This window comes from Halichoerus grypus, chromosome 6 (assembly GCF_964656455.1).
Source record: "Halichoerus grypus chromosome 6, mHalGry1.hap1.1, whole genome shotgun sequence".
Lineage (NCBI taxonomy): Eukaryota > Metazoa > Chordata > Mammalia > Carnivora > Phocidae > Halichoerus > Halichoerus grypus.
Genome location: NC_135717.1, coordinates 85508598 through 85522858, shown reverse-complemented (window position 1 = coordinate 85522858; position 14261 = coordinate 85508598). Strand labels below are relative to the sequence as shown.

Here is a 14261-nt window from a genome sequence, read left to right as displayed (position 1 = left end):
TTTTTTTTTTTTTGACCTTTGAAGAAGCTTGAGAATCTTTAAAACCAGTGAGCTCTGGCTCCTTGTATTTTTTTAATTAATTAATTAATTTTTTTATGTAGTGTTCCATGATTCATTGTTTGCATATAACACCCAGTGCTCCATGCAGTACGTGCCCTCTTTAATACCCATCACCAGGCCAACCCATCCCCCCATCCCCCTCCCCTCTAGAACCCTCAGTTTGTTTCTCAGAGTCCATAGTCTCTCATGGTTCGTCTCCCCCTCCGATTCCCCGCCTTCATTTTTCCCTTCCTACTATCCTCTTTTTTTTTTTTTAACATATAATGTATTATTTGTTTCAGGGATACAGGTCTGTGATTCATCAGTCTTACACAATTCACAGCGCTCACCTAGCACATACCCTCCCCAATATCCATCACCCAGCCACCCCATCCCTCCCACCCCCACCACTCCAGCAACTCTCAGTTTGTTTCCTGAGATTAAGAATTCCTTATATCAGTGAGATCATATGATACTTGTCTTTCTCTGATTGACTTATTTCGCTCAGCATAATACCCTCTAGTTCCATCCATGTGGTTGCAAATGGCAAGATTTCAGTTTTTTTGATGGCTACATAATAGTCCATTGTGTGTATATATATTCAAAACCAGTGAGCTCTGGCTCCTTGTTTTAAAGGTCTTTCCTTAGCTAATGGGTCTCCTACTGCATTGTAATATAAGCAAGAGGAAGAAACTAGGCCCTATCTTCAACAATCTGGCTAGAAATAACTTTAGCTTGTTCACTCAATTTATTAGGTACATTTTCTACATTCCACATATTACAGTGATGCTAAACTTGATGCCACTGAACAGTAAGAATTCTTCTTACTCCAGTTTCTAAAACATGTTTCTCACTTCTCCTGTAAGCCCTCACTAGAAACCTTCCATCATTTTTTTTTTAATATAAATGGGACGTTTTATTCACATACAGCTCAAAATTAAGCCAGACTAACCTGTTGAGGGATACATATTTATAAACTACAAAGAACAACAAGGAAATGGTATGCCCAGAATCAGGATGGGGGCCACTGGACAGCATAGCGGGTGATCCCAAAGGACCGTCTCTGGGGTCTTCAGTGGCATGGCAGGCATGTGATGACTATTGGCTAAACTACACGCCTTCTGCTTCATGCACTGTAAGTGTGTTGTATTTCACAATAAAGGGTGGACAAACATTAACCCCTGCATATACACATGTGTACTAATTTATGTGTACAGACATGTGTCATATACACATATTCACTTTTTGCTTGTATCTGGTTTTTGGTTCCCAAATTTTCCAAAGTGAACAATTAAAATTACAGTGAGTAGGGGCATCTGGGTGGTTCAGTTGGTTAAGCGTCTGCCTTTGGTTCAGGTCATGATCCCAGGGTGCTGGGATGGAGCCTCACTTTGAGCCCCTGGCTCAGGGGGGAGCCTGCTTCTCACGCACTCTCTCTCTCTCTCTCAAATAAATAAATAAAATCTTTTAAAAAATTAAGTAAATTTACAGTGAATGGAAAAGTGTCTCTAAAAATGAAGGCAAGAAAGCCTGCCTTGGACTTGCCAGCTGGCGGGGGCTCAGGCTGGGCGTGGGAGGGGAAAAAAGGTGCAGGCAGAAGGCTTTGGTCTTTCCAGGCCTCCCAGCTTCCATCCACTGTCATGGTTCAAGTACTCTGTTTGTTTCTTTATGGTTTCTTCTGGTACCAAAATCTGAAATATCTATTGCTATGTAATACATTATTCCAACACTTAGTAGCTTAAAAATAAACAGGTATTATATCACACACTTTCTGAGGGTTAGGAATCTTGGAACAACTTACCAGAATGAATTTGGTTCAAGGTTTCTCATGAGGTTTCCATCAAGATGCTGGCTGGGACTATGTCGTCTGAAGGTTTGTCTAAGGCTGGAGAGTTAGAAGCTGTCAAGGAAGAGGAAGTCTCATTACCTGACGCTGGACTTGGTCTCCTTGCTCACTATACATAAAATACTTTAGTTCGTTGTCACATTGTCCTTGCAACAGGGTTTCTCATGATACAGTAGTTGGCATCCCCTATATCAAGTGATGTGCGAGAGAGAAGAGAGGAAGAAGCCATGCTATCTTTTATGATTTAGCCTTAGAAGTGGCATATTATGATTCCCACTGTATTCTATTGGTGACACAGATCAACCCTGGTACAATGTGGAAGGAAATTATACAAAGGTATGTACACCAGAAGATAAGATCATTGGCAGACACACTGCAGGTTGACTGACACATATACTTTATGGATTTTTACCTTTTACAATGAACTGAAAAGACACAACTGGTTTTGTACAGTAAAATTAATAAGTACATTTACAACTGCTAAGATGTGATAAGGCAAAGTGGAGAGTAGGGTTTGTGCCTACATATTCTCATTTTAGCCATTTGGGCAGGGGTTGGCAAACTATGACCTACAGACTAAATTTACCCCACCATCTGTTTTTATAAATAAAGTTCTTTTGTAACACAGCCAAACCATTCATTTATGTATTATCAATGTCTTCATTTGCACTACTATGGCGGAGTTGAATAGTTGAACAGAGATTGGCCGACAAAGTTGATAATATTTACTATCCAGTTCTTCAGAGAAGACTTTCTAACTCCTACACTAAAACATAAAGAGAAAAAATTCAAAAAGTCCAAAATTATGGAAATGCAAAAGGGGGTTTAAATGTTCCAAAGAGGGGCGCCTGGGTGGCTCAGTTGGTTAACTGTCTGCCTTTGGCTCAGGTAATGATCCCAGGGTCCTAGGATTGAGCCCCATATCAGGTTCCTTGCTCAGCGGGGAGCCTGCTTCTCCCTCTGCCTGCTACTCCCCCAGCTTGTGCTCTCTATCTGACAAATAAATAAATAAAATCTTAAAAAAAGATAAATGTTCCAAAGATTTCCAGGTTTAGATAATTGAAAGAAATCATAAGATTTTAGTAAGCATACCCATATAAGGCTTTTTAAAAAGGCACATAATATAATACAGCAGGAGAAAATTCAAATAAGCAGTTGGGGACCAAAAAACCATGTAGGAAAAAGCTTCCCAATGTTCTTACTTCTACAAAGGCATGATTCATCTCTGAATAAAACTGCTGATATTTGTGCTGATTCTTATATGCAAAAACTTGGTTTTAGGAGAGCTCAGACAGAAGTTTCCTGCATAGTCTGGTTATATGGTAGAGACAGGAAATATAACTAATTATCTCAAGTATGTTGTAAATAAACAAATTGGTTCTAGGTTCCACACAGGAAGTTTGAACTTTTAAAAAACTTACCATTAGTTTTTATGCTAGTTAGTTTTTATGTTAACTGGCTTAGTTACTTAGTTAGCTAGCTCACTGCCCTACATGGCCAAGAGTCAAAAATCAACTCACAAGCATCCCTGGAGATAAGCAAAGAGCTGTCTCAATCCAGCTATACAAAAACTTTGTCTTTAAGCAAACTTAGATGTCAGTAGTAGAGGAACTAAGAATTAATACATTGGAAAAAAATTTTTAAAGTATTATTTGTCCTGGCATATATGAATTCAATTCTTAGTTATCTTACCAGGAATCAAAAGGCAATGTTTAAATTCAATAAACTATGTAGCAGCACTTACAGCATATTTTTAAGGAATATGTTGGTATGGTAGGCAGCTCTAAGATGACCTCAAAATTCCCATGCCCTGGTGTACATATGTATAATCATGTGCCCTTGAATTTCAGTGGGATTTATGAAGATGATGGGATGTTGCTTTGTGATTAGATTACGTTAAATGGAAAGATTAGGCTATTTCTCAGATGTAACAAAGGTTCTAAATTAATCAATTTTCAGTTAATCAAAAAGAAAATATTGTGGGTACAGCTGACCTAATCAGTTGCATACTTAAAAAAGACTCTAGAGGTGAGAGAGAAAGGAGTGCTTTCCTTCTGGCCTTGAAGAAGCAAGCATCCACGGTGTGACCATCTATAAAGAGGGGCAGCCACTGGGAGGCAAGGGTCTCAGTTCTACAACCACAAGGAACTAAATTCTGCCATCAGCCTGAATAAACTTGGAAGAGGACTCAGTTTTAGATGAGAATTCAATGTGGCCACGACTTTGATTCTAGCCTTGTGAAGCCCTGAGCTAAGGTCTAAGCCATGCTCAGCTCCTGATCCATAGATACTATGACATACAAACATGTGCTGTTTTAAGTTTCTAAATTTATCATAATTTGTCATGCACCAATACATTCAGAGTAATACACTTAAGTAACAGGATAAAATTAAGGAAGGATAAGCTAACTCTTGGCAATATTATTTTGTTACTGGGGGGGTGGACATTCCCTCACCTTCTTTCATTAGTTTCACATTCAAGACTGAGATATTCACTCATCTAGATCCTTCCATGTGCATTAGCCCATTTCATAACAACAACAAAAAAAAAGAACAAAAGAAAAATAACATTTCTCCCCAAAAAAATATATCAGAAATCACGTTAGAAGAGAAAAGAGATATTTAATAGGAAGACCTTTATATAAAAGAAGTCTTTCCTATCCCAACGATGACAAAGATATTTTTAAGATGAAGGAAGGCCGTATGCAGGTAAGAGTAGGAGGAAGACTAATTAAAATAAAATGGGTCTAATGGTCATGGACTCAGTGTCACTAATATGATGGGATCATGCTGTGAGAAAGGCACCCTAATGTGGAGGACTAGTATCTTCTTTTCAATCCAGGAGTTTCCATCATAAATATCCTGAAATTATATGGGAATTGAAAAAACCACCTAAGCTATAATGGGAGGCTACAGGAATTTTCCTCTCTCAGTAGAGACAATTTTTTTTACATAGATGACTCTCTGAAATTAGATCTAATTCATCATATTTAGCACCTTCTGTTTCCTCATTGCTCTTGCAATCTTAATGAATGTTCATGAGTTCTCAGAATAAAGGCAGATAGGGCTCTGGGCACCTCATAGGGTGATGATATGAAAAGTAACAATTTGAAGGTATACTTGGCTGTGGCTAAATGAAAACACTTGAGATTCATTCTGGACAAAATTATAAAAAATAGACCATCCTTGGTTCACTTCAGAGAAAACCACCCCAAATAGAAAAGCAAACAAAAAACCAAGAGGAAATCGCCTTATGGGAAGAGAACAGGGAGATGGGATAGTTGGGATGGAAAACTATTAATTTTCATTATGTTTATCTCTATTTTTTAATTTCATTAAAAATATACTATTTTTAATTTACATGGACAACAAAGCCAAAACATTTTAGAGATATTTATTTATTTATTTTAGAGAGTGGGGAGGAGGGACAGAGGGAGAGGGAAAGAGAGAATCTCCAGCAGACCCCCTGCTGAGTGTAGAGCCCAACATGGGGCTTGATCCCAAGACCATGAGATCATGACCTGAGCCAAATCAAGAGTCAGACACTTAACCGACAGAGCCACCCAGGCGCCCCAAAGCCAAAACAGTTTAAATATCCAGAAAGTATAATGTGTGTCCTCTTAGTCCAAGTTAAACATTTGATTTAGATTGTCTTGTAGTCTTCATAACATAACTTAAGTGCATTTTTCCTAATCTTCATACGAGAATGTGAAGAGTGGTCTTATTATACTTATATATATTTTTAAGATTTTATTTATTTATTTGACAGAGAGAGAAAGAGCAAGAGAGCACAAGCAGGGGTAGCAGCAAAGGGAGAGGGAGAAGCTGAGCAAGGAACCTGACGTGGGGCTCTATACCAGAACCCTGGGATCATGACCTGAGCCCAAGGCTGATAGATGCTTAACCCACTGAGCCACCCAGGCGCCCCTTATTATACTTATATTTTAAGAACTAAAACACACAGGGCTTTTTCTCCTCCTGGCTCTTTATTAAAAATCAAATTGAGGTTCTTAATTATTATAACTTAATTGAAATATAAAACAAAAAGATGTGTCAATATAAATTTTTAAAGATGTATATGCAATAGTTTTAAAAAAGGGAATTGGCTTTTGATATCTGTGATATTAGGAAAACCCCATCCAGGTCACAGACATCAGACCGTACTATGTTCCCACCCTTCTCTGACACAGTCAGAACCCCTCAGTTAAATGGGTTGCTCCCTCCCCCGACAGAAAAAGGGAATTGTTCAGTATTTCACACCTAACTTTTAGGAAAAAGGCTTGGGGTTGATTAGAGATTAAGATCTTCAATTTACATCTCAGTGACTTTTTACTGGTGGATAACCATAAAGCAAGAAAGATGTGTAAGATAGAAAAATAAGTATTGCAAATTTATGTGATCAGGCTTGGATTCCATTTACCCTTGCAAAATCTAAAAACAATCACATGGGAACCACTATTTGGACAAAGATTTAAAATTATTCTATAGAACTCAGGACTATCAAGAGAAGAACACAAATATGTTCCCCTCTAAAGTCTGATGATACACATGAGGAAGCTGTCATACGACACTTTAAGCTCTGAATTAAAACATACAGATATATAGATATCTAGAAAGAACTAAGTTCCAGAAAAGTAAAATGAAGATGGGACTTCCAATTTACTATGCCTTACAAAGAACTTAAATGACATTGATATAGGTCATTTGATGCAAATTATTTTATTTGAATTACTGCAAAGAAAATTTACAAGAATATATGCATAAAATATATTAAATTTAATATTGAACATATGCATTAAATCACAATAGTCCTGAAATTTTTTACCTTGATGCATTGTTATTACAGATATAGGTGCACAAATTTCACCAATTTTAAAACATTATTTCAAATATATGAAATTGTATCACAAGATATGATTTGAAACATTTTACAGATCCCAGAAGTAGATAATTAGCAATAATATAAGAGGTAAAGTCATGTCCTTATACTACTGAATCTTCACCACCCACCCCTTCCACTCCAAGAAACACTAAATAATTTTTTGTTTACATATAAAACGATATTTATTGCCACAGCGTTCATCCAAAACACTTCCTCTTGCGTTATACATTACGCATTTCTCCGGACTTAATTTTTGAACTAATGGCAATCTGTAATGAAAAATAAAATGTTAACTATGAGAAAAGGAAATGAGAATATCTAGGGATTGTGTTTTTTTATTAAATGATAGAATTTTTTAAAGCACTTGAATGAGATATTAATATATTGAGTCAATTGATTTTTATTCAAGAGCCATGTTTTCACAATTTCAGAGCACAGTATTACAAAAACTCAGCTATTGCCCCAATAATCAACAGCATTAAGGCCAGGGATTTTGTGTTTTTGCTGTTGTTATTAATGGTTTTGATATATGGTATACCTCTATTTTGTTTAAAAATGTACTGGATAATCTAGCCTGGGAAAACAAATCCAAGCATAAGATTCGTCATTGTCTGATGCTGCACATCCAATGTTTATGAATGAAAATGAGAACTAAAGATTACAAATATACAGAAAATAACCTCAGAATATTTGAAACATGGGAGTATACTGAAAATAACAGGCTCAAGAAGAGTAAAAAAAATAATAAATATGTTATTTTCCCTGGAGAGCTTCTGTGAAGGTAAGCATCCGTATATGCACATACTCATCCAAGTGCTTATACAAAGCAAAAAAAAAGTCAAAAGCTGTTTAATGGTCACAAGTACACTAACTTCATGTCAGTTGAGCATAAATTTGGATGATCTAGGTGGAGCTAAAATTGTTAGATCTCCTTTCTTTTCTGTATTTTCATGCCTTAAACAGGTTATCCTAGCTACAGTGCTCCCAAATGTTACAGTCTCTGGTGAGATCTATAGATAAACTCATAAAAGAGTAAAAAGAGGGGCACCTGGGTGGCTCAGTCGTTAAGCGTTTGCCTTCGGCTCAGGTCATGGTCCCAGGGTCCTGGGATCGAGCCCCGCATCAGGCTCCCTGCTCAGCGGGAAGCCTGCTTCTCCCTCTCCCTCTGCTGCTCCCCCTGCTTGTGCTCTCCCTGTCTCTCTCTCTCTCTCTGTCAAATAAATAAAATCTTTAAAAAAAAAACTCAACTAAAAAGACCTTAAAAAAAAAAAAGAAAGAAAGAACTAAAAGGAAACTTGGCTGCCAGAAACTTACAGATCTTGGGAGACACTGGAGCCATCTTCCCACAGCCAGGTATCACATTCTTTATGGTAAGAGAGTCCAATCCAGTAATAATATTTACTGGAGCTCATAAAATGCTGATTGGAAACAAAGACAAACACATTAATCAAACTTGAATCTATTCTGGGAATAATGTACTTTGAAGAAAGTGTCAGCATCAGATTTAGCTTTTTAATCACACAAACTGAAATAATTTTTAATGTCCAGTTTAGAAAGTATAGTCACATGCCTCATATTTCTTCCTTTTCTTCCTTATGTTATTTATTCACTAATTTCCACAAATATTCATTTAAGATATAGAAATAAATGCCACAAAATATCACTTCTTAAAGGAATAAGACATTAGAGGGAAGTAAGAGTTTTCATGGAACACCTCCTTCAAAGAAGATTATCAAATTTGATCCCACATCAACAGTATCTTGAGGATATATTTCATAGATATAGTCTACTTAACTTATACTCGGGACAGGTTCTTCATGCAGCTATAGAAATTTTTCACTTTTTCTTAAATTGGGTAATTTTTTGATCATACTCTCTGTACTTATCACACATTATATCCCAGAGTGATGACAAAAGATATAATTACAAAAAATATTATAAATTTAATTAATGAACTAAAAATTATGAAGTTATTTTATTAGTCTTTGAATAAAAATAATGGCCTATTATTCGTTCTTTGAATTATCTCTAAAATGTTCCTTGTGCTTTATCTGGAATGTAACTTGATTTTTATTCCTATAATATAAATCTTTGAGAAATTTTATGTAGATTTTATAATGATTGTTTCAAGATATAGCAAATTAGTAAGTCATTAGTTCAAATAATAACAATCCACTTACTATAATTAAAGACAAACAAAAGTATTCAGCTTACTTAGGTAGCATATTTTCCTAGGTCAAAGAAAAGGTAGGAAACCAGAATTAAATACATGCCAATTTATCTCCGTTTTCAATCTGAAGTAGACTGGAATTCTGAGAAGCACAGAAATCACGACTCTCTTCCCAGGTTTTTAATTCACCAGAAAAGAAGTAGCAGTTGCAGTGGTACCCAATCCACCCTTTTGGGCAAGAACAACAGTTAGAGCCTAAGAGAAAAAAAAAAACATGACTTATGACATTCAATTTTTTCAATGCTATTTACTCATTCAAAAATCATTTGTTATTTCTTCACTATTTTCCACAAATATTCTTTGAGAATCTACTACACATACTATAGTTCAGGGGCTATTAATGTGAACAAGTCAGACATAACCCTTTTTCCTAATAGAGATTATATTCGAGATATAGAGTCAGAACTATATAATTTCCAATCATTTATCTATTATATTTAATGATAATTTTGGTAAGTATACACAAGAATAAGTCAGTATGTTAAAACATTGGGTAGCGGAGTATAAATTGGAGGGTGGCTAAAGAACCTTTTTGAAGAAGTGACCCCAAATTGAGCTCTGTTGTGTAAATAGGAATAAACTAGATTAAAGAGATATTTAAAGGGAAATATTTTAGCATATTTCCCGAGTCAGAGAAGAATATAGCACAAATTGGAGAATTCTGATGTTTGGATATTTTATTTTCAAAATAGAGATAAATAAAACAATTAGCTTGAAGTCTAATACTACAGTCTACCAGTGATGGGTCTTGAACATTTACTATCCTCAGTGATAAAAGTCAAGACACATGGTAGGCACTCAAATCTTTGTCAAGTGAATGGTTCTGAAGTGTAGGGTGGAATGGTGGTTACTAGGAGCTGGAGAGTGGGGTAAATGAAGAGATGTTGGTCAAAGGGGACAAACTTCCAGTTAGAAGGTGAATAAGTTCTGGGGATCTAATGCACACAGTTATGATTATAGTTAGCAATACTGTATTATACACTGCAAGTTGCTAAAAAAGTAGATCTTGAATGTTCTCACCATAAAAAAAGAAATGGTAATCATGTGACATGATAGAGGTATTAGTAAATGTTATGGTAGTAATCATATTGCAACATATAAGTGTATCAAATCAACCTGTTGATTACTTTAAACTTACACAGCATTATATGTCAATAATATCTCAATACGGATGGAAAAAATGCAAAGGGGAAAAAGATAAATAACTATGATCACAGAAGATGGTGAGACAATTTGGAGACCATTTGCAAAAAATACCTTAAAAATTGGACTTTGAGCTGGCTTTCACTGGATAAGTAAGGTTTAAAATAACAGAAATCTGTGCACTATATTCTGAGACATGCAAGAAGCAGAAGCAAAGGTAAAGAGATATAAAAGTATGAGCTATGAGCAAACCAGCAGGTAATTAAGATTAACCATAGTATTTACTGTAACTTATATTTGTTATTTAAACATGAGCACTCATATAGGAAAAAAAATGTCATTTCAGGCTAATATTTTCCTTATGACTTAAATATGTAAATGATCCATGTTCAATGTAATTTAATGCATTTTACATTAGAGAATAATGAAATGTTACTATCCTACAATTAGTAGGTAAACTTGCATTACCAAGTGTACTATTCCATTATGCTCTGTGTGAGAAAAACAAGAAACTGTCTATTTCATCCTCTACCAACACTAAGGTTTTCCAAAGTATGGAACCTACCTTTCTGGAGTTCTGTGATTGCATCTGGAGACAATGTTGGCTGAATACTTTGTTTAGGATATACTGTAAGAAATGATTAAAAATTTACTTCATTAGATACAAGCTTATGAAATAATAAAATATTACACATTAATAAAATGAAACCTTTGTATTAAATGGTTTCACCACAGTTATGGTCTTTATACAAACTTGCCTAGAAAAACTTACAATCTTTCAACAAAATTCCCATAGTAGCCATCAAAAAAAGGCAGATTACTCCTAAGATCCCAGAAATCAAATTCCATGGAGTGGTCTGAGAACCTGTAGTGAAAGAGAGATACAGTGGTTATTTAAAGAACAAAGGCAGGAGCTGAAGATCTTAAAAGCAACATGGTGAGAGAGAATCTAAAACATTCTTTGATTTGATAACCCAATCATCTTGCCAATGAAACACTGGAAAATGAAAATATTCCCATCAGAACTCGCCCCAATACCCAAATTTTTATGTGGTGTAATTTATTTATTACTGAGATTATCTATAACTTTTCTCCTTTACCAGTCCTGTCCCCATAAAGTGGACTTACCATTTATTTCTTAATTCCACAAAGAAGCTTAGGGATCTGGAGTAAGAAGACATCAGCAGGCATCAGGTTGTGTTTTATGGGCTTACATAACAGGTATTTATTTTCTCAACAAGAATCACAAGATAATATGATTCCCATTAAGTAGATAAGAAAACTTAAGGTCACTACATCAAAAACTAATGATGTATGGTGACTAACATAACAAAATAAAATAAAATTAAAAAAAAAGAAAACTTAAGGTCCATTAATAATGTTATTTTCTCCAGATACCAAAGCTAGTAAGTATCCAAGTCAGAAATCAAATGAAAGTTTGTTTACCCAGAGTCTTTTACTTAGCAAATTCTGTCATTGCCACAATAGTATACTTGGAAATGTGCCCTTCTATTCATCTTAGTGCATTCTCTACCTAAGAAATATCTGGCTGCTTGTAGCTTTGTAGAGGTTTTTTTTGTAGGGAAGATAAGACATAGGAGCACTCCAGACCTGGTGTGATGTATGGGTAATACCTTGGGGACCTGGATTCATTTCACAGTACATTAAATTATGATATATAAGCAACCATTTTTTACAAGAACATTATGCTTTTTCATACCAAAAATTACTGCTTATTGGCATTTACCCTAAAATAATTTAATGTTAGGAGATTTGGCATTAACATTAGCATACTCCCAAAGAGCCACTAACAGACAGTCCAATGTGTCAAACTATTAATCTAGGTGATTTGGGGTGTCACAGCACAAATGGTAAATTTTTAAAAAACACTTGTAAGCATTGTCACTAATACTTGGCATTCTCTATTTACTTTGGTGCTAGCATTATGTTGTTCATAATTTAACCTGGTAAATTCAGTTTACATTCAGAGTTTAGAGCTATCCCTGTCAGAAGCCACTCTTTAAACCTGCTGGAAAATCTTCACAAAATCATTTCTAAGTTACAGATAAAGAATCAGAAGTGGAAAGCGCTGATACATAGAAAGCCTAAAAATGTCTACTTTTTCCTATAAAACACTGCCCTGAAATTAGCCATATCCCTGAGATGCCTTTTCTGTTTCATTTCATTTTTTTAAATTTTATGACTCGGGCCTCACATACCTGCCATGAGAAATGATCCAGTATCGATGCCGACAAGGCACAACGTGTGCTTAATCAAGAAGGATGGTGTTGTGTTGGTTCACAGAGCTGAGCCGGAAGCTAAACAATCCAGAAGTCATGCATGAAGAAATTTAAAAGAAAAAAAGAGAAAAATTATTTATTTGAACAATGTTCTTGAATCTTCTATTGGTGAATGTATCATATGAACAAGAAGCAGTAAAGTCTCTAGCTTCTAAAATGTTCCAGGAACCACAACACAGGAAATTACCACAGTACATGTGTAATGCAAACCCTTTGACTATCATAAAAGAAAATGAGTGGGATTTTTTTTTTAATATGTGAATATCAAAGTCATCTTAAAACATCATTTGGAAAACAGGACATGTATGGTTTTCATCCTTTGAGTTTACTGGGAATCTAGGTAGATTTTTTTATCCTGTCAAATTGTTATCCTGGGGACGCCTGGGTGGCTCAGTCGTTAAGCGTCTGCCTTCCGCTCAGGTCATGATCCCAGGGTCCTGGGATCGAGCCCCGCATCGGACTCCCTGCTCTGCGGGAAGCCTGCTTCTCCCTCTCCCACTCCCCCTGCTTGTGTTCCCTCTCTCACTGTGTGTCTCTCTGTCAAATAAATAAAATCTTAAAAAAAAAAAATTGTTATCCTGTTTCCTTTGTTTTCTTGTCTCAAATTTCACACCCTGAGGCTCTACCTTGAGGGCAATTTTACAAAACTGCCTTGGTGTTACCTGAGGTTAAACTCAAAAAAAGACTTCAGAAGAGCACCAGAACTACCTGACACTTAACAAATTATGGGAGAAAGTGGAGCCATTCTCCCAAAACCAAGTACTAAGTGAATGTCTGACCTAAGATGGTAGGGAGTTCATAAAGCCCTGGTTAGAAACACAGTGGAACATATAAAATAAATCCCAGTCCCTGCAGCCCCAATTACACAAAGAGTCACAGATTTATTTTTGCCTATGCAAATCTGGGCACATTGCATTTTGAGTAAAGTAAATGAATGCCATCAGACTCCGCTATTTAACCTCATGCTCCAACATGATTTTCTCTTATAATAAGCAAGTAATCATATGACTCATTTCTCTTCCTCTTCCTCTCCCTCTCTTTCTGCCCATTCACTTATGGTTTATAAATCACCACCAAACTGTACTCATCTTACGAGACATCAGAACATAAATATCTTAAGCAACACTTTCTTCCTAAGTAATTAGATGTCCCATCTTGGGACATTTGAATTTAATGAAACTTTGTGAATAAAGCATGTGCGTATGTCTATAGTTTATTTTTTAAAATTTTATTATGTTATGTTAATCACCATACATTACACCATTAGTTTTTTTTACCACAATTTTTTTTTATTATGGTATGTTAATCACCATACATTACATCATTAGTTTTTGATGTAGTGTTCCATGATTCATTGTGTGCGTGTAACACCCAGTGCTCCATTCAGTACGTGTCCTCTTTAATACCCATCACCAGGTTAACCCATCCCCCCACACCCTTCCCCTCTAGAACCCTCAGTTTGTTTCTCAGAGTCCATAGTCTCTCATGGTTCGTCTCCACCTCCGATATTGCCCCCTTCATTTTTCCCTTCCTGCTATCTTCTTTTTTTTTTTTTATAGTTTCTAAAGTCAGCAAAAGTTTTAAATGCAGCCATAGCAAGAACTTTTTTTTCTTAAAAGGATGGACTAGTTTTTATATTCATACCTCTAATATGGCTCCACATCTTATTTCAGAGATGCAAAAAAGCCCCATTATTTTAAAACAAATGGTATAAATGAGTTAAAATTGTTATGATTCAAAACAAGTTTAATTGGTTGTTGAATAAAACAATGGATAAAATGAAATTCTACTCTATTTTAAAGCCACATGTTAGAATTATGAT

At 35.6% G+C, this 14261-nt stretch overlaps 2 protein-coding genes across 3 annotated transcripts in view; both read right to left on the bottom strand.

Annotated features, from left to right (window-relative positions):
* Window positions 1–6584: 6584 nt before the first annotated feature.
* KLRD1 (killer cell lectin like receptor D1) lies at window positions 6585–12417 on the bottom strand. Of its 2 annotated transcripts, XM_036121278.2 has the most exons (7): window positions 12359–12390; window positions 11268–11303; window positions 10912–11004; window positions 10705–10767; window positions 9040–9191; window positions 8081–8184; window positions 6585–7035 (listed from the first exon to the last, which is right to left on the bottom strand). In XM_036121278.2, exons 3-7 carry the CDS (start codon window positions 10940–10942, stop codon window positions 6915–6917), a joined length of 471 nt encoding a protein of 156 aa, XP_035977171.2. In that variant the 5' UTR covers window positions 10943–11004; window positions 11268–11303; window positions 12359–12390; the 3' UTR covers window positions 6585–6914. The 2 variants fall into 2 exon arrangements, with proteins under 2 accessions (XP_035977171.2, XP_035977170.2); XM_036121277.2 differs by lacking the exon at window positions 11268–11303 and having other exon boundaries at window positions 12359–12417.
* GABARAPL1 (GABA type A receptor associated protein like 1) overlaps window positions 12409–14261 on the bottom strand; it is a 76125-nt gene continuing 74272 nt past the window's right edge. The window contains exon 5 of the mRNA XM_078075596.1: window positions 12409–12457. Coding sequence (XP_077931722.1) covers window positions 12409–12457 — 49 coding nt within the window. The remainder of the gene's footprint in view (window positions 12458–14261) is intronic.